General features: G+C 35.0%; 3 protein-coding genes and 1 long non-coding RNA gene across 5 annotated transcripts; 2 read left to right on the forward strand and 2 right to left on the reverse strand.

Annotated features, from left to right (window-relative positions):
* Nucleotides 1-1,645: 1,645 nt before the first annotated feature.
* Nucleotides 1,646-3,023, reverse strand: LOC144548233 (F-box/FBD/LRR-repeat protein At1g13570-like). The gene is made up of 3 exons (XM_078296931.1): nucleotides 2,700-3,023; nucleotides 2,147-2,299; nucleotides 1,646-1,924 (listed from the first exon to the last, which is right to left on the reverse strand). The coding sequence occupies exons 1-3, from the start codon at nucleotides 3,021-3,023 to the stop codon at nucleotides 1,646-1,648; spliced, it is 756 nt and encodes a 251-aa protein (XP_078153057.1).
* A 2,835-nt stretch (nucleotides 3,024-5,858) lies between these two features.
* On the forward strand, nucleotides 5,859-7,828 carry LOC144550592 (proline-rich receptor-like protein kinase PERK1). Its single transcript, XM_078298592.1, has 4 exons — nucleotides 5,859-6,096; nucleotides 6,305-6,378; nucleotides 6,911-7,072; nucleotides 7,543-7,828. The coding sequence occupies exons 3-4, from the start codon at nucleotides 6,923-6,925 to the stop codon at nucleotides 7,777-7,779; spliced, it is 387 nt and encodes a 128-aa protein (XP_078154718.1). The 5' UTR covers nucleotides 5,859-6,096; nucleotides 6,305-6,378; nucleotides 6,911-6,922; the 3' UTR covers nucleotides 7,780-7,828.
* Nucleotides 7,829-11,957: 4,129 nt separating this feature from the next.
* On the reverse strand, nucleotides 11,958-13,474 carry LOC144567386 (uncharacterized). Of its 2 annotated transcripts, none has more exons than XR_013515408.1 (4): nucleotides 13,353-13,474; nucleotides 13,046-13,199; nucleotides 12,328-12,393; nucleotides 11,958-12,186 (listed from the first exon to the last, which is right to left on the reverse strand). It is a non-coding gene; the product is annotated as an uncharacterized LOC144567386 (long non-coding RNA). The 2 variants fall into 2 exon arrangements; XR_013515406.1 differs by having other exon boundaries at nucleotides 13,306-13,468.
* A 7,189-nt stretch (nucleotides 13,475-20,663) lies between these two features.
* On the forward strand, nucleotides 20,664-24,250 carry GH9C1 (glycosyl hydrolase 9C1). Its single transcript, XM_078298593.1, has 10 exons — nucleotides 20,664-20,995; nucleotides 21,174-21,386; nucleotides 21,491-21,691; nucleotides 21,809-21,898; nucleotides 22,284-22,448; nucleotides 22,603-22,726; nucleotides 22,830-22,993; nucleotides 23,113-23,440; nucleotides 23,532-23,579; nucleotides 23,688-24,250. The coding sequence occupies exons 1-10, from the start codon at nucleotides 20,798-20,800 to the stop codon at nucleotides 23,981-23,983; spliced, it is 1,827 nt and encodes a 608-aa protein (XP_078154719.1). The 5' UTR covers nucleotides 20,664-20,797; the 3' UTR covers nucleotides 23,984-24,250.
* Nucleotides 24,251-26,202: the final 1,952 nt, after the last annotated feature.

The raw sequence follows: 26,202 nt of genomic DNA on the forward strand, positions 1-26,202 counted from the left end.
AATAAGAAAAATGCTAAAAAGAAGTGAAAATACTGGTACAGAAGTAAATGCAAGAAGAATTATAAAAGAAGTCGTAAAACTCGGTTAATGTTTCTGGTATGCTGTTGCCTTTCAATTGTTGGATCCAAACCAAGCTCATACTTCTCCGGCTATCTCACTCACAAGGTACTGAGGTTCTTTTTGTTTTCCACTAAATATCTTGTTGCACCTTTCTCTCCAAATGACAAATGTCGTTGCGTTCTGCAATCTTGCCACATCTTTTTGAAAGACAACATTCATTAGTTAGATGTGCTTTTTTTTTTTTTGCACAATATTTAAGAATATTGTAACTTGCTAATTATAGAAGTATATAATAAAAAAAATATAAATGGGCTAAATAGGGGTGAAAACGGAGCAGACAGTGATAAAACAATATTCATATCTCTTTTTAATTTTCTGGATACAACTGATACGGATCGAATATTAGACAGATACAAATATTGACAGATTGGATATTTATAAGAAAAATATAAAAATATTATTAAAAATAGTGAAGTTCATAATATTTATCTAATTATAATGATGAATAACATCGCAAGATTTTGCCCTAGTAATCTATGGTGTTGAATTATTTCATTCTGGCCTTTTTTTTGTTGTTAGTAGAGTTATTTTTTTCAAATTTCTGCAGTAACAAAAATATCCTTGTTTCAGAGGGGCAGAGCTCAGTTGAAGCTGCCTCCTCTTAGAAGAGAAATAGTGAAACAGAAAGAAGAGAGATGGAGGACTGATACAAAATTACAAAACTTTAAAAGGGATAAAATTGTCAATTTAATTTTTAATCATTATTAATCTATATTTTTTAGTAGAAAAATTTAGAAATGAATATATTAATAAAATCAATGAATTTAGATGGGAAATAACTAATTTTTAATTTTTAATGAGGAAATATCTAAATTTCTCTAAAGAAAAAAAATAGATGGTAGAAGGCTCTACTTCATAAATTGCAAGTGCTCTATAGCAAATCTTTTACCATTTCACCTTTGCATCTCCAATAAACACAAATGGTACAGGGATAGTCCAAAAGCTTCAAGAAATCTGCTGCATTTATAACAATAATTTACCTTATAACTTCAACAAGCAGCATTGCTTATTTCCAACTTTCTGACCATATTAATCTCTCCTTAATTAATCATCCATGAATACATGACAATATCAATACTTCAATATAACTGGTACAACAAACAGGTGTTAGCAACATGAAAACTCAAAAAAATCATCACCACAATTTTTTTTTTTACTTATTTGTATTTCATAAAAGAGAAGAGTTCTGATACCTCATGCCTTTCATATATCATATTTTATATCTTCGTTTTCAAACTCGAAACTGTCGATCTCAACCGCTCAACATGATATCCATACTAAAATATGCTTGGAGATGAAATTTTATAAGTTTTGAAAAAAATTTACTATTTTTTAAGTTAGGTACAAAATCACTGTTTATGAACCGTTCAAAAACAGTGATTTTCTACCCATCTAAAAAAATAATAAATTTTATCGGTAGTTTGAACTTTGAAAACAAAGATATAAAATGTGAGACATGATGAGATATGAAGAGCATGAAGTACTAGAACAACCTCTTCAGAAAAAAAAACTAAAAACTAATGGTTCACTCAAAGGATATTTCGAGATTTATCGATATCTTCGGAATCTGTTCAAGTATTTCAACAACAGCTTCCTTCTCTTTGGCATCTTTATCTTTTCCCCTAATTGTCAGTTTCTCAAGCAAAGGTGTAGAACCCAATATAAATTGAAGAAACGCAATCTGATCTGGAGCAGAAATGAAAAATTTGCGAAGCTTAACTACACGAAAACTCATAAACAAATGATCTGAACAAATTTGCCACAGTCCAACACAGGTCAGTGTTGTGTCCCCAGTACTGTTTTTCTGAGAGAACAAAGTGAAAACATTTTAGATAGAAGATTAATGGGAAAACAATATAAAGGCATGTGAAAACTTGGTCATTTTGTTTGTTACTGTACAACTCTCAATCGAACTTTTTGATTAAAGGTGCCACCTCAACATCTTAAACCCGATAAGTTAGTAACTGAGTTGCGAAAGTGTCAAACTGGGAAATGATTCCAAAATTCATTTGGAAAATAAACGCACCAATTTCAGTTCGTGCAGATTGGGGGCATTTAGAAGAAGTAACCGGGTAACAGATGCCTCCTCAGGGGAAGCTAGATTTACATCCAGTGCCAACATTCTCAATTTATTGAGTGTCACTGGAAGTCGATCAGGAAGAGAGCCAACTGCAAGATACTGTCCACAGCACAATAAGATGCCGCGGACAATAGTGACAAAAAGATAGAATATGAAATAGTTGAAAATAATACTGAAAGATGTAACTAGAAAAGGACCCAAATAAACCCACTAAACCCACAAGAAAAGGACCCAAATAACCAAAACTGGGATATGAGTCTATACATACATGGGAGGATCCATTCAATATAAACGGGGTCAATTGACAACCATTTTTTTTTTATTTATAATTTTCTATATAATTTAGAGTAAAATGTTATGAGTACTATAAAATTGATCTTCATTGTGTGTTTGACTCCCAGCTCCTGGGTCTATACAGATTGGGATGAACCTGAATAAACTATTAACAACTTAACTATCAATTGTGAGGTTCAAACTTTAAATAAATTGAATTATTTACCGCAAGAAACTGTTGATGGAGGCCAAGAACTTCAACCTCTGGTAGTGCACCTAGTGCTTCGACCAAATTGGCACGAGCATTCATCCCAACTGGCACATCTTCAAGATCAAAACATGCCTTAACAAGACATGGTGTTTTCAACATAAGGCCCTTAAATCTACCGTGAATTATCAACTTGTTAAGCTTTGGGGCACAAATGTTGGGATTGTTAAGTAAGAACCTTCCTGTCTTCAATACCAACTCATCCAAAATGGGGCAACTGGACACAAACTTTTCGAGATCATCTCCGCTTATAGAAAAACTTTCCAATTCAAGCCCACGCATTAGCTTGAATCCCACAAACCCAGCAGTTTGATGTGACAGTTGTTCAATTTCAAAATACTCAACCCACGACAAGAGAAAAGACTTGTTGGCAAGTTATACAACATAAAAATCGTAGAACGTATGTTTAAAGAAAGTTCGCGAAACTCATTCCTTCTAGACAGGTGAGAGATCCAACGGTCAAAGGCATCTGGAAAGTAGTTGTCTTTATTGTGGTTCCAAATATCAAGTTCGAACTTGAAAATCGGCCCATTATGGAGGTACAGAAGTATATCAACAAATTTGACTAACCTTGATCGAGTTATTGGATAACTCGCATAATAAGGGAATTCAAAATCAGATTGTTTGATTGATATTTCTGGTATCAAGGTCCATGTATACCGCCACTTAGAAGATAGAATGCATGTCCGCACAGCATCTCGTGGAAAGGTAAGAAATTAAGGATCATGACTTTGACTTCTTCTGGTAGATTGCTGATGAAATCTTGACTTTCATCACAAGCAGCAGTTTCCTTTTGCTTTTTTCGCTTTCTCGATCTTGAAAGATCCATAGATAGTCTCTTTCTCTCTGTAATGCTTGCCAGTTGCCAATCTAGAATCAATGAGTTGAAAAAAAAAGGAAAAAAAAAAGTTGAATCGGAAGAGACTCGATGATTCTTCCTCCTATGAGTTTGTTTGCGACAGAGTTTTCAGATTTGAGTTCTCATGTGATTGATTATAGGAAGAAAATTTGTCAATTTGGGGTAGCGTGAAATATGGGATCAAGACGAAAAAAAGAAGCAATTTTATATAGAAAAATTTAGATATATAACCATCATAACTTCTTGATTTAGATATTTCACCATCAAAATTTTAAAATTAATTATTTTCCTATCTAAATTGACTTATTTTATTAAAATTTTCATTTCTTACTTAAATCACTTAAAAATAGAAATTAATGGTGATGAAAAAAAAAAACAGTTTTATTGTCTAGTCTTCAGGTTTTGCTAACTAAAAGCTCAATTTGCGAACCTTTTTGCATGGCACTGTTATTGTCTAGTCTTCAGGTTAGTGCTTGTTTCATTTTTCTGATATAGAATGGCTACTTTTTTCTTTTATTTACCCTTAATTTCTTACTCTTCTGAAAGGGAAGCATGATGGATGCATCATGCAATGTATACATTGTAATTGTTGTTAAGTTCAGTGCAAATATTAATTGTGATTTGAAGTTTTCTATTTAGGAATGAATAATTTATTGAAAATGAAAATCAACTTTTGATCTAATAACAAAAATAATACTCTTTGTGTGAGAGATCGCCGATTCGAAATACATATGGAGAAATCTCTTGTATATACCTTAAATAATTTACTAAAAGGATAATAATAATTTATTGGAAGCTCTACTTTGTGTTTTCAATTTATAGGGTATATTTGGACTTATTCTTGAGAAGTGGTTTACATGTTGTTGCTCTTTTAAATCTTAATATGGTGGGGTCCTCGTTGAAGATGCAATCAGAAATAACTTTGTTCTGATCTATGTATATTCTTAAATGAGTAGAGTTAAAATGTATTATTGGTTTTGTGTTCTAATTATGTTTTACATCTTTTTCTTCGTTGTTCTTCAAAATGAGCCAAAGCTAAAGATAAAGTGTTGGATGCCATTTTAGTGAGAAACCTAAAAGGAAAAGGGAAGGGATTAAGAAAGTATCTTGAAGGGCAAAGCAGTCAGTTTAAGTTTTCTATTAATGCTAATCTTTATTTTAAGTGATTTAAATAAGAAATTGGTATATCAATAAAATAAGTAAATTTAGATGAAAAAATAACTAAATTTAAAGTTTTGATGGGACAATATTTAAATAAAGAAGTTATGATCGACGTATATCTAAATTTCTCAAAATTATATTATCTCTTTGGCGAAAGAGCCCAAGTAGGAAAAGGTCGGGCTGCTGAGTTTAGCGAGTCCGCATTGTTTGCATTAACTCAAAATAGTATCGACATCTCAACCATCTAATTTTAAACAGAGTCAATTCGGTTTCTCCGTTTATAACGCAGGAACTCTTTAATATTAAGTACTAATCTAACTTATACAGATATTAAAATGTATTGAACAGTTCAGATGCATTAACTCAAAATATTCTTTTTGAGTTAATGCATAGGATACAAATTCGAGTTTAGCTTGACTCAACATTTGAACTGAGTGCGTATTCTCTGAGATATCTCACATTTCGCGTGACCGTCATGTCCGATGCCTATTAGGGGTCGGGCATAGCGCAGGGGCCAGTATTATTTGAGTTGAACGGTCAAGATTTTTCAAAAAGTCACTTGTTGAACTAAGAGCCTGTTCCATTCTGAAAATAATTAAAATACTAACTCTGCGTTACAATCCAAACCGTCCAACCAAAATAACTTGTCTTAACAACTCTTTGAAAATGATTAAAATATTAATCAGGAAATTATAGAAAATCAACGCAATTTGACTTCCTCCCAATTAATTATAAATTTTCCGGCAGGTGAAGAGTGGCCCGGTTCTGTAGCATTTGCACTTTTGGTGATTCATATTGCAGGCCACTTTATAAAAATGAAACAGCTTATTATATATATATAGAGTTAGGCTAACATCTAACGGTTTGGATCGGCCATTTGCTCTATATATGTATATTAGCCTACCTATATATATATATAGAGTATGACTAATTTGCTGCCAGCAGCATTTCAGCAAAGTGCTGCCAGATCTATTAGCCGTTGGATCTGATTTGAGATTCGTACCTGATGAAGCGCTAATTTGATTTGAGGGAACGGAAAAAATGCTCCGTCTGTACTCCGTAGGGTTTTGATTTTCTCTTTCCTCCCCTCAGCGTCTCTCTCTCGTTCTCTCCTCCTGCGCCTCTCTCTCGTTCTCTCCTCGGGCCACTAAGCTGGGTCCAGGCCCGCCCAGCTCGAGATCGCACCGATAACTCCGCCCAGCTCCAGTTCGCTCGCTCAGCTCCGCCTCTCTCTTGTTCTCTTCTCTTCCCGTCAGCTCCGCTCCCTGTGTCGTCTCTCCCCCGACTCCAGTGAATCTCTATCCTTCGCGTTGCAGGGAATCGAAACAGAATCATGTAAGTCTCTCTCCTTCTCTCCATGTCTCTATGTTTCGGATTAATTGATCCCAATTGCTTCTAACAGAATAAGATATAATTATCTCTTCACAAGTTAGGTAACTAATTTCAAACTCGGACAAAAGTTTCATGGAACTTAACAATGTTGTATACTTGAAATCAAGTTTTTATATAATTTGCCCTTTTTGTTTTCTGTATATTGTCCCAGTTCTGTACAGCATGAAGGAAAATTATAAATAGAGATGCTTAGCAGAAATGATGTGAAAGCTATAGTAGTAATAGGTAAGCAAATTACTATTCAATGAGGTATATATGTATTGATTAATACTTGTCCAAGAGTATACATTATGCGTAGTTTTGTAATATTCTTTGTCAAAACCAAGGATGAACATATCAGTCTGGGTGGTACTGGTACTTGTTTTTTTAAACTGAAATTTTAGTATTAAATTCTGATATCCTTGCTTGAACTTCTGTGAACTTATGTGCTATGAATTAAAAAAAAAATAGTATAAAAACCAGCTGGTGTTGTGGTTCAACCATCTCAAAATAAAATTCATATTGAAAGTCTCGCATTAAGCTCTGATCTGTGTAAAAGCAATTAAGTTGGACATGGGTATACCCATACCTTGAGTCGAACTTGTAGCTATTGTCAAAGAAAGGAAGGCCACAATATGAGGACATGTCCAAAGGTATAATAATTTAACAAAAAACCTCAATTTCAACTTATGGCAATTATTTTTGCTTTTTCTATAACATCAGAATCCGAAAGTTTTTTTTATTTCACCCTCTTTATAACATACTACTGTTCATGCAGGCAAGGCCTTTGATGCAATGTGGGATCGAGGATGGCAACTATGAACAGTTGGTGGATCCAAAGCTACAGAAAAACTACAAAGAGAATGAGATGGCACGAATGATTGCTGTTGCAGCTGCTTGTGTGCGTCACTCTGCCAAGCGCCGACCCTGCATGAGCATGGTAAACTCCATTTTGGTTAAATGTTCAAAGTAGCTTGTCTTAGCGCATGAAATTGTATGATGCTGATAGGAAAAGTTCATATTTGAATGGCTATATACACGCAGAAGGTGCAAATTGGGTAGTAACAATTTTGTAGAAAATGTTATGTTCAAACATCCATTTGGTAAAAAATTAAAGGCAAACAACTTGCAACAAGAATTATGGCTAAAAATGTACATAACAATTAAGTAAAAAATTATGGGCAAACATCCATTTAGTGAAATGTTCCATGTAGCCTATCGTACCTCGTCAGAATAATATGAGGTGTATATGCAAAGCAATGATTTGTATTGCTCTATGAATGCAGCAAATGTAAATTGCCAGCAACCATTAGTAAATGTCGTAATTGAAAATGATTTTGCACGAAAACTTTCTTTTTATACATAAGCATGCACCTGGTACATACATATGCATACATTATGTCGTAATAGGTGGTCCGTGCACTGGAAGGAGACACATCACTAGGCGGCTCGTATACCAGCTCAGAGTACGAATCAAGCACCTACAATGAGGACATGAAGAAATTCCGTAAAATGGCAATGCAGAGCGGTGATTACCAGAGCAGCCAGTACAGTGTGCCTACCAGTGAGTATGGCCTCAATCCGTCAGGTTCGAGCAGTGAAGGCCAGAACTTGTTGTTTATGGAATATGGATATATGAAATATTGATGAGTAATGTAATATTATTATTTTGTTCATTTGTATCTTATTTGATTGAGCTGTCTTTAATTCTTGGTTCATGCCTCAATAACAATTACTGAGGCTGTACTTGAAGCTTTGGCCGAAATGCAACCAAATTTCAAAGTCAATATATGGTAAATTGTACTAATAAATATGATATTATGGGAAATATCACTGTCAGCTCATTAGCTCCTACAAACTCTTACCTATTGGATTAGAAGAAAAAAATTGAAATATGTGGTACCAGCTGATGCCAACACTGTTTGTAAGATATTGAGATTAAAGCTTGCAATCCTGTGAGTGGTTATTAAATGGTGATTTTTTTGTAATTAAACCAATTTTATTTTGGTTAGAAATCAGGTTCAAGTTTTTGCAAATGAAACAATATGTTTTATCATACTCGTAGATAGCACTAGCATATCTTGTATTTGCTGCTTTTTCACCAACATTCTTTTAAATTGTACTAGCATATCTTGTATTTGCCGCACTTGATGAATCATATATCAAACAAGCATATAAAAATACATATGCCAAAATACAAGCATATAACCATTCATGTTGAAGAGATGAAAATCATAGATCTCATATTGTAAGAAATAAGTACAAAAGCTCCTGTTAACAAGTGCTTAAACAATAATTACACTCCTATTTTTTGTTTTCACAATAACTAAACAAAACCTAAATGACTTGCAAAAATTACACTTAGTAATCTTAAGCACACAAGACCTCGTACTTCATTCCTGATCTCCAATATATGTCCCTTGAGTTGTCAATTAAAGGTTGACTCTTGAGTTGTCAAGTGACCTGCATGGTGAGTAACTTGCATTAGCACTTGAAAAGTTTCAAATAAAACCCTATATTACATAGAATTGCAATTTCATAACTTGCTCCTAATTTTGACTTGACAATGTTAGAACCCACATTTTCGAACTTATACAAAAAGCTCCTAGTCTTCACCCATATCATACAAGATCCCTAACCGGTACTGATTGGTACCGATGGCACAAAGTCCATACAGATTGGTACAAGGCACCTACAAGCACATTTCCAATTAATCAAAAGATTTAGCAGAAGTTAATGTTGTTAGAGATTTATCTACAAAACTGATGTAAAATCGGATAATAACAGAAAATTAAATTATAATGAAACTTTATTACTCGGATCGTGCAAAGCACCGTCCTTAAGCGAATTCTGTCTCTACCGTGCAAGATTTGGAACCGCAACCAAGATTATCCGGATTTGTTGCTTCTTGGCGCACGTCCTTGGAAGCAACTGACAATAACTCCTCGATAACCAACAAATTACTGAATATTGATATAATATAATTTAGAAGTATATATTTTTGGAAGAATGATATGAATGGATATATATCATATACGGAGATGAGAAGGAATATGTATTGTATAAGAATGATATTTTTCTTTCTATGTTCTGTACGAGCCAATAGATGTGGGTATATTGATATCTCTAAAATTGATCTGAACTTGGTATATTTTATAAATAGATTACAAACGGCTAATAGCATGAAAGGGTGTATAGGTGCCAACCGGATTACAGCTTGCACATTATTAATCAACAAATAACTCAGAAAGGAGAATAACGGATAATCACAAGTGAAAAGGTGTAAATTCAAAATTAATTGGATGAGTGATCTGTTAACAGCTTTTACTCTAGCGGTAAAAAATAAAATGAATTTTGAGTTTCATATAATAAATAAATAAATCTTTAACAAATGTATGAATATACACCCATATTGTGTTTCTGAAATTGAATTAAGAGCTTTATGAAAATATATGAATATACACCCCTGAACTTTAGAAAACGGTTAAACATATATAAGCATATTAGACAATCTACTTACCCCAAACTCAAAATTGTACCAGAAAACATATATAAACATATATAAGCATTATCTAATTACAAACAAAAAAATCACAAATTTATGAAACAATAAGGGTATAAACAGAAACAAAACAGTAAAACGATAACAACAAGAGAGTACCAGTTGGTCGATTTGCCTAGGTCTTCATCGGGAGACCGGAACCATCCTCCGATAGCACCAGACGCAGCGCGGCGCTGAGGCAAGAGAGGCGCCACGCGGCAAGAATTGCCTAGGGTTTTGTCAGATTTGCTGGACGATTAGCCTAGGGATTCGTCATATTTTCCTAGGGCTTCGCTGAGGTGCGGCGCAGCGACAGAGTCCACAGACGCGATGGGCGGAGTTGTCGGTGCGATCTCGAGCTGGGCGGGCCTGGACCCAGCTTATTTGAGAGGCGCAGGAGGAGAGAACGAGAGAGAGGCGCTGAGGGGAGGAAAGAGAAAATCAAAACCCTACGGAGTACAGACGGAGCATTTTTTCCGTTCCCTCAAATCAAATTAGCGCTTCATCAGGTACGAATCTCAAATCAGATCCAATGGCTAATAGATCTGGCAGCACTTTGCTGAAATGCTGCTGGTAGCAAATTAGCCATACTCATATATATATATATATATATATAGGAATTGGCTAGCATGCTACGGGTAGCTAAGTTTCATATATGCTACGGTATTTTCTACCATTGGATGGGCCTTAACTTTCGCACACATGATGAAGCGCTGGATCAGATGAATTTAACGGAGACGAAAAGAAACGCTTCTAAAACCCCTCCGTTAATCTAATTTCTCCTCCCCGTGTTCCCCCATTCTAAGTACCCACTAGGGTTTTGCTCTGTGCCTCTTGTTTCTCCCACTCACCTCAGCTGCGTGCCTCTTTCTCTCTCTATCGGCTCCCGCTCTTAAAACCCCATCGCGCTCCCTCTCTCAGAGCCCCATCGATCTTCTTTCCGGCGCATTGCCACCACTTTGCTCTCTCAGTTTCTCCATGTCGCGCCTTCTCTCTCTCTCTGATCAGGAGTTGTTCGGTGCATCACTACCCCTCCTTCGATCCAAGCCGGCGTGTGAGAACTTGTCAATACAGGTAAGGTGCACTCCTTTATTCTCATTTGTGGATCTCTTCCTTTATTTGTTCAGAATTTTTGAACTTGTCCGTAGCAGTCCTAATTTCATTGTACAGTTGGTCTAATAGAAGTGCACTTAGATTAATTGATGAATTTATAAATTGTGAAGTTCTTCTATCTTCAATCTGGCATTATCGAGGTAATCTCAACCTCTGTTTAGATATTTTGATATAGTTTATTGTATTATTTTATTTTGCAATTTATATATTGTTAATTCTTGATGCTTTGTCTAGCAAAGCTGTGTTGTTTATGATCTCAATTAAAAATATTGCAGGGAAACAAGGCTATTGTAGTGGATGAGATGAAGATGATAATAGTTGAAGCATTTTTCTCTGATTTTTTTTTTTTTTTTGTAAAATTTCACTTACGGTATCATTCTTTTGTACAAATTCAATTCTGGTAAGAAGGTCATGTATGTTTAAATTCTGCTACGATTCATCTTGTAAAACTATCAGGTCTTTTTGCATACTTGTATATATTGCATAGCAGTGTTGCTTTTTTTTGGGGGGTAACCTTTTTGTTTAATTTTCTGTGCAACATTATACTCCAATGTAGTAACTGAATGCTAAATGTTTGTTGTTATATGAATTTTCTCAATGCTGCTATTAGTTTATTTTTTTATGTCGGAGTTTCTTGTTAATGATGAATAATAATAGGAGCTGAACATGGTATTTTAAAGAATGCTGTTTCTATGTGCGCATGGTTTCATCTTGCTTGTAATTATTGAAATCCTGGACTGAAACAAATTCTCTTTCATATTCATCAAACAAATTACATACAAAAAGGCATGCCATGATGCCACTATTCATTTAGGAAATAATAATAAAAACAAGAAATGATATAATGGGAGAACTAGTGGCCTTAAAAGGGATTGTAGCAATTTTCACATACTATATGGTATGATTAATAAATTAATGAACGCTACAGAAAACATAGCATTGTCACAAAAAGGCATGCCAAAACTGAAAAATTGAACAATTTACATTCACTTCACATTCACTTGACTGGAAAATTGCAAATAACATGAAGATAATATGGTATCATTTTTCATCTCCTGTAACAAAAGAATGTTACAGATAGCATTGCCACTGACGATGGTTCAAATAACAAAATAAATGAAGCTCTAGAAAAAGAATATGTATAACAACATAAAATTATAAACTGCGCCACTATTAATTCAACATATATTGAACACCACAATTACAAGCATGTAGAATTCATCATTTATGAACATAAAATAAAAAATTCTTACATTGCTAGTTGCACCAGCAAAAAAATTAGAAAAATCCAGTCACACCAATTTAGTACATTTTCTTACAAGCATACAACAACATTCTTCGAGTGCCATCTCCAACAACACAGCTTCATATTTCAAATAATAGAACTTTCATCCACCGACCTGGTAAAAGGCATTTGTTGTCTTAGTACAGCGGCCAATTAAAAATGAAGTTATAAACCATGAAAATATCAGCACAGAAAATTAGAAATGAGATTAATTTCAGTAACTTATGAAGACTTTAGGAAAAGAAGAGAAAGTTACCTTAGTCTCTCTAGACATATCAGTTAGGTCACATGGGTACTACTTGTATACTGATGAGCATGATACCTACAAGATCATTCAATACATAAATCAAAGGTAACATTAATCAGTAATTCAAATACAAATTATTGTATTTTACAAATATACCCTTGTGAACTACTCATGTTACCTAGTTTAATACAAAATATAAGAATGAGAAAACTGAGCAATATCATCTATTCGAGCTTATGCATCATTTTGCAAAGTTTAATACAAGAAAATTAATCTGAATTGAGTAAAATATAAAACTAAGCTTACTCTAAATTCTTAAAATGTATCCATGTTAACTGCATCATTGCCATAATGATTATAAACTTCAACCTATTTGAGGAAGATTATGAACATCAAAGATTACAAATTTCACATCAGCACAATTAATATCGTAGATTCCATTGCAACAAGCTGATTATTATATCTCCAAGCATAAGCACAAAAATATGACATTGATACTTAACTACAAGATAGGTAGAGTTTGACTCTTGTATGAAGCCGTACTAAGAGTGTCCTAAAATTTTCAAGTGTAGCTTTGATAAAGCCTACTTGAGATATTGCTGAATGGAGTTGCACAAAGATATGTACCAATTGGTAAAAGATGTGTACTAGTTTCGCTCACAATTGTATACCAGTAGCCGGTCGGCATGAGAGAAACATGTCATACACCTGAGAGAAGAGAAAATACCAGATACCAATAGCCAGAGACCCCTTTGTACCAGTAAGTTTAACTGCCTAGAAACTGTACCGGCCACCACAAAAAAACCAGGCTGTTCACAGCTTCTCAGTTATTCCAACCCACCATCCAGGCTATCTTGGGGAGGGAGACACGAGAATTAATCCTAGAAACAAGAATTAAAAGTTATTTAGGTCAGAAATTACACATAAAAACAAGAAAGTTACAAAAATGAAACTAAAAAATTAATGGCGACTTGGAGAGGGAGATACAAGAGAAAGAGGTTCTAGACAGGGATCATGGGAGAAATGAAGCGCACAAGGTCTGTAGGAGAACTTAGCGCATAGGGTTGATAGGAGAAAATTAGCGCGGGGCGACAGGGAGGAGGGTAGGAAAAACCCTAGCGAGGTCGACGGGCCGACGGCTCGGGGGAGAGGAATGGTACGGTTTGGACGATTGGTCTTAACGGAGAGCATTTTACAAATTTCCGTCTCTGTTTAGTTTGAATCGGCGCTCAATCCTGTGCACGAAAATTAAAGCCATCATGCGGTAGGAAATACCGTAGCAAAAAATTGAGTTAGCTACCGATAGCATGCTAGCCAATTCCTATATATATATATATATATATATATAGAGAGAGAGGGGGGTTGGCTAACATCAAAGTGGTAATTTCTGAGCTTTGATGCTACCAATTCATTTTTCAATTTTCAAAGTTCAAAACGTTGATCCGAACCGTTCAAGTTGATATCTATATTAAATTGTGCTTGGAGACCAAATTTTATATTTTTCCTGAATTTTTTTACTATTTATTAAGCCACTTTGAAAATCGCTGATTCAACGATGACTTAACAAAACAGTAAAATCAGAAACCACCGTTGGATCAACAATTTTCAAAGTGGCTTAGTACCATGGACTCACTCTATTAATTATATAATTAACATAAAAATCATTGTCAAATTTTTACTTTCAAAAATAAAATTTATTGTCAAAAAACAAAAGTAATTTTTAAACAAAAAAAATTGCATATTTTTAAACCATAAACTCCAACCCTACATTTTTAAATTAATTTTTTTTTTGGATATGCATGCAATTTACTTGCAACAAAAAAATATATATATCATTTTTAAACAAATATTGATATACTTCAAAAGAATTAGTTTTACCTCAAATTAATTTGTATTGATAATATACATATTTGTCATCAACTATCACAAAAATAATTTTCAAAAAATAAATATGCATATTTTAAAATCATAAACCCAAAACCTAAATTCTTAAACATTTCAACCAATTAAACCATAAATTAAAACACTAGATTGACCCATAAACCCTAAATTTTTAAATAATTCACAATTAACAACCATAAACCCTAAATTGAACCATATCACATTCAACCAATTTTATCATAAATCATAATCCTAAATTCGAACAATTGAACCAATTCGAGCAATTGAAGCATCCAATACAAGCATGCCATTGCATGTCTACTATTTTTCACAATTTACTCCTGCAATTCCCACAATTTATAATCGCGCAATTCTCACAATTTAATAGCATTTATCCTAAACCCGTAATTCTCACAATTCGTGAAATTCGACCAATTCGACCAATTCAATCAATTCAACTAATTACTCACATTTAACCCTAAATATTGAATCGAATCAAACCGAATCACATTACACAATTCAATCACATTTAATCTAAAACCTAAACTCTAATCGAATCAAAACAAATAAAACTTACTTGTTCAATCGAGGGAGAAGCGAATCGAGGCCGGACGTCGTGTGAGGTAGAGGTGCATGGTGCGGAGCTAGGGCGGCGGTTAGGGTGGCCGGTGGGTCTCGGGTGGGGGGGGGCAGGGGGGGCTAGGGTTTTTTTTTTTTGGTTTCTGGGCGGGTGAAACACAGAAGAGAGACAGAGAGGGATGGGGCGCGGGGGGGGCGGGGGGGTTTATGATGGGTAGTGGGGCGCCTCATAGGGGGCATGGGGCGCCAGGGTGCGGGGCGCCTCACAGGGTATATGGGCCGCCCTGTGTCACACCCCGGGACAGGGGGTCGCGCAGTTTCGTTTTAAAATGCGGTTTTGTTCATGCAGATCTATATATATATATATATATTGATATATGTTTATGTGGGTGGGCCTCATTCTATTAGTCTGCGGGGGGTGGCAGGGGGGCGGCAGCCCCCTGCGAGCGTTGTCTGAGGTTACGAAGCACCGCTTAATAGAGCCCGGAGAATTTTATTTGGGAGAAGTCAAATGGTATGCAAATCCTTTAACCGACGGCCCAAATTAGTCAAATTTCACATAATTTTCATTGAAATTCAATCCCATTATCATATGATTTGATTTAAAACAAGTTTGGTTCAAAACCGATTTGATTTGACTAAGTTATACCCAAAATAGCATTTTTCAGAATCCCCATTGCGGCCCGCAATAGGGCTATTGCAGCCCGCAACACTCCCAAAATTTCCAGCCTCTGTAATTCGCCTCTGCCTCCATTCATTGTGGCCCGCAATAAATGTATTGCGGCCCGCAATGGCCTGGTTGGATTTTAATCTGCGAATTTCCCTCTGCCTCCATTCATTGCGGCCCGCAACAAATTTATTGCGGCCCGCAATGGCCTGGTTGGCTGCTAACCTGCGAACTTCCCCCTGTCTACTCTCATTGCGGCCCGCAATAGGGTTATTGCGGCCCGCAATAAGGGTACTGATTTTCATTCATTTGCCCATTTTCGTGAAATTTCACCCCGTTTTCAAACCCGATCAAATCCCCGTATAACTAAACAATTATTCCCCATTCACTAGCAATTTTAATGACATTTAAAATGCAATTTCAACATTTAAATCATAACAACCATTTAAAACATACCGTTAGGGTTTTATAACATAATACGGTTCGATAACAACCTATACATCAAAATAACCGACTACGGGTTCAACTACACATTCAAAATGGGTACAAAAAGGGTTTGGCATAACCTATTAGCCCGGCCTACACTCACGTGTCGAGCCCGAGTCCCACTTCACTCGCGTTTACCTGCACATATCAATTCAAAGGGAAAAATTCCCCGAGGGGAGGGGGTGAGAAAACCTGTCATCCGTTTTCTCAGTGCGGAATTTAAAGGGCTACTGGATTTGTGCGAAATCCATCACCAGAACTAAATACACTAGCAATAGGGCATCGAGTTATTTATTTACCAATAACAATAAATGCACATGTACCAGGAATAGATTCAAACGGATTTCAATTCACATTTCATCAACATCAATCAACGAATTTCCAGAAAGATTTGGTTTCACAGATATAATATATATAAGTCTGGTTATGAGGTACAGATATCAACTATCTATCGCCTCCGGCTTAACAGTTCTATTTTCTGGTTTCAAGTCATACAATCTCATCAATTCATCACTTAAAATAAACACGGGCATATTCCGCGAATATGCAACAGAATACCACTTTTCTCAAAAAGAAATCACTGACACTATCACTGAATCACTGAATCACTGAACCACAGTTCTACCTAAAATTACACTGCACTTCCCTTACCCAACCGGTACTGGGTTCACTAGGGCCATTCTCCAGATGCGCATAAGGGTCCTGGATGAAAGTCTAGTAGCGAGCTAGACTTTCCACTATGATACACTGTTCACTTCACACAATCAATCCAAGTCATACTGTGGTTCCACTCACTTATTCAAAACGACAGATCAACAATCGATAAACCGTACCAACATGAGAATCATAACAGTTATGCAATTCAATTACGCTAATATCACAATTAATGCAATGCGGCAACAAATGCTTTCAATCAGAGATTCAACATGCTATGCACAGTTTATTTAAATCAAGCAAACAACATAAATATAATAATATGCACCGTTATTTAGTTCTACGAATAAACCCCAAAACAGATCCCGTGAACCCCCGCACCTGGTTACGTAGGGCACGCAGAGGGTCCGCGATCTCGCGACTCGGTAAGCTCGTCAATCCCGCTAGCCGTGCTCGTTAGGATCTATACATAGGTCAATTTATTAAATTCCGGCATTTTTACAATTTAAACCCTCAAATCAATTTTTTTTGGGAAAAATCCGTAAATTGGAATTTGGTTGCACTTTGGAACACGGAATCAGTCAATTTACACTATATAAACAACAAAGGCACGGAATAATCAATTTGGTACGATTCTACGGGTTTTCACCGAAACCCTAAAAACAAGGAATCACGAAATGAGAGAGAAATAGGAAGGGGAATTACCAATGGAACGGATGGATGTGCGAGATTTGAGCTCCTCTTCCTAAATCTCCGTTTTCGCGCAATACGGTCACCGGGGTGTCTCTCTCTCACTCTCTCTCTCTCTCGTTCTTTCTCTCTTGGCGGAAACAAAGGAAAAGAGGAAAAGAAAAGGAAGGGGTGGGGACGCAGGAAGGGAAAGGAAGGAGGGGGAAGGAAAGAATGACAAAGGGGCCCCACTTGTAAGTGGTATTTTTGCAAAATAAACCCTCCACTTATTCGATATTGATTAAATGATTTATATAACACCTATTGCTCATCTTTCTTAACACAATTAATCGTATAATTATTGTTCACCATCCACGTCACTAATTTCGTATATACGTATATATATATTATTCGATTTAACCACATATTATTTTCATTAATCTGAATTTTAAAAGTTCACAGTGTTACACCCTGGCCCCAGGCGGTCAGGGCATGTTTAAAAAAAAATTGGGGGCAGGGGCATTTGTAAAATTTTGATTTTTTTTAGGGATATTAATAAAAATAGCCGGAAAAGAGGAAGAGTATCCTCTTTAATATGTGTAAAATATTTCTTTCACTCTACATCTTGAGATTTACTTTCAGTCGCTTTGAGATTCAGACTAGTGTAGGGGCAGTATTATTTGGATTTTGAGATTCGTGCAAAATTCAAAGAACAGTCTGGATCCACTAATTCTAAAGGATTCTCTTTTATAATACTGTAGAGGATGTGAATTCAGGAGAAGAGATAAAATATGAGATCCACATAAACATCTTATTAAGAATTTTAGAATGAAGACACTATCTAAATTTTCCTATTGAAAACATATCCCAGGATAATAGATGCCTAAAAGCATTTGCCATTTGTGTTATTTGTGTTATTTTATTTTTCGGCCGTCTTAACCTCTTACATGGAGAATTGATATGAAAGCCCGATCGGCAAATGGAATCAATCTGCGGCCATTTTTATTAATATCCTTAACAAAAAAACTTAATTTTAAAAATGCCATTTTGTATCCTTTTTTTTTTCAAAACTACCCCAACCGTCAGGTCCACGGGCGGCCCAAAAATCCAACCAAATCGCCCGTGGTTGGGGCGCTCCATACCACTAGTGGACCGCCCGTCCCATGGGCGATCCGCTTTTTTTTTTTTTTTTTAGAGATCTTAGTATTTTGATTTAAATAATTTTGTGAAGAAAATTTTTTCTTGTTTAGAATGTATGCCAAAAAATAAAACATTTGATATATTTATGAAGTGATGTCATAACTTTTTATAACTATGATTTTTTATTTTTTTATTTTTTTGGTGAACTTTGATTTTATTTGTCAGTTGGATATCACAAGTCTAACTATAACACTAATTAATGACTTGGCCTTTATTCAAAAATTTCTAAGCTCTGACAGCTTGTTGATCTTCTTCTCTTTATTTATGGTACTAAAACAGTAGTTTAGAGCTACTAAAATATGTTCCAACATCAAATTAAATCTTTATCCATGCACAAAGTATCATAGACTGACCTCTGGTATGGTATCAAGGCAAAGGCCACTGGTATAGTGCAATGCACTAAAAAAATATCAAATTTGACCTTTGTTGGTAAATCAGCAAGTATGGATTGATACAGGGACTAAACTGGAAAATTTGACCTTTTCGTTCGACGGTAGGCATTAAAAAACAGCGATTTTCAAACCATCTTAATAAATAGTAAAAAAATTCAAAAAAATGTAAAATTTGGTCTCCAAGCACATTTTAATATACATTAAACATCTAACGGTTTAGATCGACTATTTGGACTTCGAGTATGTATATATGTATATGTGTATGTGTATGTGTATATGCGTATGTGTATATGCGTATGTGTATATGCGTATGTGTATATGTATATGCGTATGTGTATATGTATGTATGTATGTGTATATGTATGTGTGTATGTGTGTATGTATGTATGTATGTATGTATGTATGTATGTATGTATGTATGTATGTATGTATGTATGTATGTATGTATGTTACATATATTATAAAAATTGGAAAAATAGAAGATCAACAAGCTGTCAGAGCTTGGAAATTTTTGAATAAAGGCCAAGTCCTTAATTAGTGTTATATTTAGACTTGTGATATCCAACTGACAAATAAAATCAAAGTTCACCAAAAAAATAAAAAATCATAGTTATAAAGAGTTACGACATCACTTCATAAATATATCAAATGTTTTATTTTTTGGCATACACTCTAAACAAGAAAATTTTTTCCTCACAAAATTATTTAAATCAAAATACTAAGATCTCTAAAAAAAAAGAAAAAAAAGAGAAAAAAAGCGGACCGCCTGTCCAGCGCCCTAGCCACGGGTGGTTTGGTTGGTTTTTTGGGCCGCCCGTGGGCCTGGTGGTCGAGATAGTTTTGAAAAAAAACGGTACAAAATGGCATTTTTAAAATTAAGTTTTTTGTTAAGGGTATTAATAAAAATGGCTGATCAATCTGCGTTACAATCCAAACCGTCCAATTAAAATAATTTGCCTATCTTATAAAACATCGAACAACTCTTTCAAAATAAATGAAAAATTAATCAGGACATTATAGAAAATCAATGCAATCCAAACCGTCCAACCAAAATAATTTGTGTATCTTATAAACATGGAACAACTCTCTGAAAAATTAATAAAATATTAATCAGGAAATGATATATAGAATTTCAACGCAATTTGACTTCCTCCGAATTATAAATTTTGGCATTTAAAGAGGCCTGGCTCTATAGCATTTGTAGTTAACTTAAGCGATTCATGAAAACACTTAGTCTAACGCATTAAAACTTTATACAGGATACACTATTATTTAACTCAAAAAAATTATAAAATTATATTGTTTGCTTTTTTGTACTACCGTAAAAAAAATTATACATGAAAAACGATAATCTCCGTACAATTTTTTTTATGTACTGAAAAAAAAAAATCTTAGGTAAATTGTAATTTATATAAGGTTAATTTATTATTTCCGATGCATAAAATTCGTGCCTACGAATTTTCAATTTTAGTTCGACCGGCTTGGGAAATCGATTCTCGTATGGGAACAACACATGATGAGATAGGATTTTATGCGACTATGTTTCAATTTTGGGATATAATTAAAATGAAACAGCTCATTATACAAGTCATCGCCTAATATATACATATATATATATATTTTTTTCAATTAAGCTCGTTTGCCTAACGTAACTGCAAACTCCGACGATTATAATTATAACAATAAATCGTGTCAAATCCTAATTCAATTAATTTTTAAATAACATATATACATAGCAATTGAATTTGAACTTGTAATTCTCCGACGTGCATGGCTCAAACCCAAATTCTACAACGTGGTAACCACCTCTAGTTCTGGCTAGCCACTTCTTCAATCCTCCTCTCATGAATTGCATTTATTATAAGAAACCCAATTGATGACAAGTCTTGCATTGGACATATTGTCTGGTAAAAAAATATCCATCTGATCTTTAATTCTCTAAGGTTGAGCCATGGCAAGATTAATGTCAGCCACCTTAGCATTATTGCTATTATTATTCACCTTCAGAGCAGCAATTGCGTATGATTACAAGGATGCATTGCAAAAAAGTTTGCTGTTTTTCGAGGCACAGAGGTCCGGTAAGTTGCCGTGCGATCAGCGTGTCACATGGCGTGGTGATTCTGGTCTAACTGATGGGTTTCAACAGGGGGTAAGCCATTTCCATTTTCCATTTTATCCATTTGTACTTTTAGTTTTGAACGGAAATAAAGTTACTGGTAAAAAAAAAGAAACTATAGGTTCAGACAAACCTGATTAATACTTTAGAACATTTCATATTTAAGCAATGATACTTAATGATAATTAATATGATATGTTAATTTGGTCAGGTGGATTTGGTGGGAGGCTACTATGATGCAGGTGATCACGTAAAGTTCGGGTTCCCGATGGCATATGCAGTTACAATAATTGCATGGTCCGTAATCGAGTTTGAGAAAGAGCTCATTGGTAGCAATGAGCTCAAACACGCCCTTGATGCCATTCGATGGGGTACCGACTATTTCATCAAGGCGCACAAAGAACCCAACGCCCTTTGGGTCCAGGTAATGTAGACAGCACATACTTACATATCCTTATGTGCATACACACATAAAAAAAAATATCCTTATGATTAAATTTTGAGTAATTTAAATTGCAAAATTTAAAGGTTGGTGATGGAGACAGCGATCACTTGTGCTGGGAAAGAGCGGAAGACATGTCAACGCCTAGGACGGCCTTCAAAATCACCACAGTTAATCCTGGATCAGATGTGGCCTCTCAGACAGCGGCCGCATTTGCTGCTGCCTCAGTGGCTTTCAGGCATTATGACTCTTTCTATGCAGATGTCCTTCTCTTACATGCTAAGCAGGTAAAATTAATGTTTGCATGCCATGGTTATTGTAAGACCAAAGCATTTTATTCATCTTATTGGAAAAGGGAGTTTGAATTCTGAAATTACAATTGCTCTTATTTTTCTATAATTTAGCTCTTCACCTTCGCCGACTCTTTCCGTGGCAAGTATGATGATAGCCTTCAGTGTGTTAAGAAGTTCTATCCTTCTGCATCAGGCTATAATGTAAGAAATTATTTCCCCCACATACATTTTGTTTTCAACAATTTTAGAAGCTTCTCAATTGGCATTGAATGATTTAAAAAAAAAAAAAAGAATAAGAAAAATTCAAGGTCCACATAGGCGCTAAAAATGGATATAAAAACTTGCAAGCCTTTAGCATCCAATGAAGAAAAGGACATAGATTTGAATTTAGGGATGGCCAACAAAATTTCTTTTCATGGATTGAAATATTGAATCACAATGAAGTTCCCAAAAATTACAGCCAAGATAATACCTCATATTTAGGCCATTGCCTGTACTCAGGCATCATATAATGTACCAATAATTTGTAGAAAAGCAAAACTGAATGTTCTAATTGGTAAACGGCTCGTTAATTTTCTTTCGGTAGGATGAGTTGTTATGGGCATCCGCATGGCTTTACGTGGCAACAAATGATCAGTTCTACCTCAACTACGCCACTCAAAATGCTGCTAGCCTTGGTGGAATTGGGTGGGCTGTCACTGAATTCTCTTGGGATAACAAATACGCCGGTGTTCAAGTCCTTCTATCCAAGGTATGTATATTAATTTCCTCAAATATATGGTCACTTAACAAATGGATACCTTTTTGTTCGTAGTAATAGCAGTTACAACTTGCAAACAACAACATAAAAAAGGATATGAATATTGCCGATATAATTACTGACAAATCTTTATTATTTTGTTTAGGCTCTGCTTCATGGTAATGGCGGTAGTTACAGTGACATACTGAAACAGTATCAGGCCAAGGGTGAGTTCTTCCTCTGTGCTGCCCTTCAGAAGAACAGTGGGCACAACATCAAGCTGACTCCAGGTTGATCGAACAAACTCCATGCATTAATTAATAAATAGTAGAATATAATTGCATATCCAAATTAATTCTAACTTGAAGTTTTATGATTTGGTTCTTCAATTAGGGGGCCTCTTGTATGTTGATGATTGGAATAACATGCAATACGTCTCAAGTGCAACCTTCCTGATGCTTGTTTACTCTGACTACCTCGCCTCGACCAACAATGTTCTAAACTGTCCTGACGGTCAAGTGCAGCCTACTGATATCCTCAAATTTGCCCAGTCTCAGGTACACTCCCACCCCTGCCTCTGAAAATTTCTAAAAAATAAAGAAAAACCGTAGAGATCGTGAAGCAGATGTACTGTCAAACACAAATTTATTTTAAATCAAATTTTAATCTTAAATAGGTGGACTACATTCTTGGCAACAACCCCAAGGGCATGAGCTACATGGTTGGCTTTGGTTCAAATTACCCTAGACACACACACCACAGAGGCGCATCAATCCCTTCGATCGCTGTTCTCAACACTACTATTGGTTGCACAGAGGGATTCGACAAGTATTATGACAGCAAGGACCCCGATCCGAATGTCATTTACGGTTCTCTTGTAGGTGGTCCCGACTCAAACGATGCATTCACAGATGAAAGGTCTAACTACCAACAAACAGAGCCAACATTAGTCGGCAGTGCCCCTCTTGTGGGAATATTTGCACGGTTGACAGGTGTACCAAGCTGTAAGCAACCTTACTTTTCACCTTTTATGCCTTTTATTAATCAATTGTTTAGAGCGGTTGAATGATTACTATTACGTTATTCCTTTTGCAGCCGCTCCATCTCAGCCCTATTCCCCACCTGCTGAGAACAAGCCCGATGGTATGTAATGCTACACATGGCCTAAAATATTTTATTGTTTTGATAAAGAAAACTACTTTCTTTTTTAGAAAGGAATCATATAAAACCATTTTTTCCTTCTGTTTCTAGGTGCTCCTATTACATTTGTGCACACAATAACCGATAGCTGGACAGCGGATGGTGAGAAGCTTTACCGTCATTTAGTTACTGGCAATAACAATTGCGGCAAAACAATCACGTACCTCAAGTTGAAGTTTGACGGTCTCAGCGGGCCCGTATACGGACTTAACCCGACAAATGACAAGACTATGTTCGAGCTTCCCGCATGGATCACATCACTGGCATCTAACTCTCAGTTCAGCTTTGTTTATATCCAGGGAGGCGAAGCAGCAAACATTACCGTTGAGAAGTACACTGCTAACTAATGAAGAGAGATGCACATATGTGTGTTTTGATGTTAATATTCATATATTTGGGTTTTATTTTTCCTTTCTTTTTTGTTGTGAGATCTTTAATTATCAGAGAACCCTTGTGATAATCTTTTGGAGAAATTTGGGATAAGCTTTCTTGCTTTTTAATTGTAGAGACTATTTAATGCCTTCAGTTATATTTTGAAGCTATATATACAAGAGTTATGTTTAGTATTACAGACAACTTGTAAGGAATTGTTATATGAAATGACTTAAAAGTTCAAGTGCAAATCTTCTTTGCTGATTTCAAATTGAAAGTAACATTGAAAGTTAGAACAGCATGCAACTATGCAAGAATATATGTTTACATGAAAATTGATTCTATTTTGTGCATAAATTGAAATAAATTTCTAATGTATGTACATAATTAAATTGCCTAATACTATGTTTATGACTAGTTAGTTTCAAAATGGCTAACTCACAAGTGCATAGCAGACAAAGCCCACTGAAACTTCAGACAAATTATTTTGCTAGACCAATCACAGTTGCAGGATTTTTTTTTTCTAAAAAAATATATATATAACTTTAATCACTAGAAAGCAGAAGAAAATGCTAGTGACAGTATCAGTGGGTCCTACTGGTAACGTCTAATATAAGAGCATTAACTAATTGATAGTGGAAGACATGTTTATGTACATGTCTTGCACGCTATACATAAAACTAGCTGACTCAGCATTATTGTATTGGAGAATTCAAGACTGGATTATGATATAAAAAAAATTGTTACTATTTTTTTTTTTTTTTTTGAAAAAAAAGTAGTTCATGCCACAAACAACTTTCAGATGGTTCTCTCTCTTCCAAGACTTTCAAATCTGCTAGCAGTCACCCACTATCCAAATTTTTTATAGTTTCATTGGATTGGTATCTTTTCGTATAAGTATATAAATTTCCAGCTGTGAACATTAATTTGACAATTTCATTTTATATGAAAACATGAACATACCGTTTGACAGAAAAGTACCTAAATAATAACCCTTAAGTTTTATTGGTATGAATTATAATTTTATGTTGATATTTTTTTTAAGTAGAAATTGAAGATCTGACCACTCAATTTTTTTAATATTTACAAGGGATTGCTCTTCCGGATTCTCTGACATTTTACCCGGACTGGTAGTCAATTTTATGTTGATAGTTATACAACAATTTGTTTTTATCCTTGGAATGAAACAAAACTATATTATACTTACATCAATCTACATTTTCTGTTAAAATACAACATTAAGTAAAAGTGAGGAAAAATATATAGGGTTTTTTATAAAAACGTGGTGGTAACGAGAATATAATTAACATTTGTAGAGCCTTATGTTGGTCAGGCCCAAATTGATTGGTAGTTCTCCAGCCCATATAGCGAAGGCCGAGCTAAGCTGATTCCTTCGGGCTTGTTACAAAACACTATTATTATATACTGCTTTCTTCTTCTCTTGTATTTCTCACATGATGTGTGTAATTATTTGTCCGAATTTTTTTTAGTTACCATCCTAAGAAATAAAAATCCTCATCTTACCGCTCAGTTTTCCAAATTTTAGTTCTTACCACCCTGAGCTTGTGCATCAAATTGGGTTGGTGCGCTAGTTTAGTTTGCACACAAATATCTAATTTTTTTTAAGTTATGTTTTGTTGTGTTTGAAATTTTTGTCCTAAATTTATTTTTTCATGTTATATTATGTTATGTTGTGTTGTGTTATGTTTAGAATTATATGTTTGCATCAAATTAGACGAAGAAATTGTAAAAAATGAAAACTTAATAAAATAGAACAGAACATAAAATTTAGTACAAAATTTTTAAACAAAACAAAACATCACTTAAAAAAACAAATATTTGATGCGCACTGGGTGATTAGAAGTGAATTTTGAAAAAAAAAAAGAGGTCAGAATTTTGAAATCTTAGGGTGGTAACTAAAAAAACCGGGTTATTTGTAATTGCATTTCGTATGGTGTGTTTAGACTAGAGCTTGAAAATTTTCAATGATTGTTCGTATTCAACGATTGTATATGCACGTTTATGAAAAATGTCCGTTTGTATATATTTTGTCAGTCAGTTTGACTATCAAACAAAAGTTTGTTTGAATATTCCATCAGAAATTGACAGTGCCATATATGGTGTCAGCAACTTCATCATGTGTTAGGTAATCCAAACATAATTTATGACCCTTTGACAATTACACGATTTTTGT

This window comes from Carex rostrata, chromosome 2 (assembly GCF_964058835.1).
Source record: "Carex rostrata chromosome 2, lpCarRost1.2, whole genome shotgun sequence".
In the NCBI taxonomy this organism is placed as follows: domain Eukaryota; kingdom Viridiplantae; phylum Streptophyta; class Magnoliopsida; order Poales; family Cyperaceae; genus Carex; species Carex rostrata.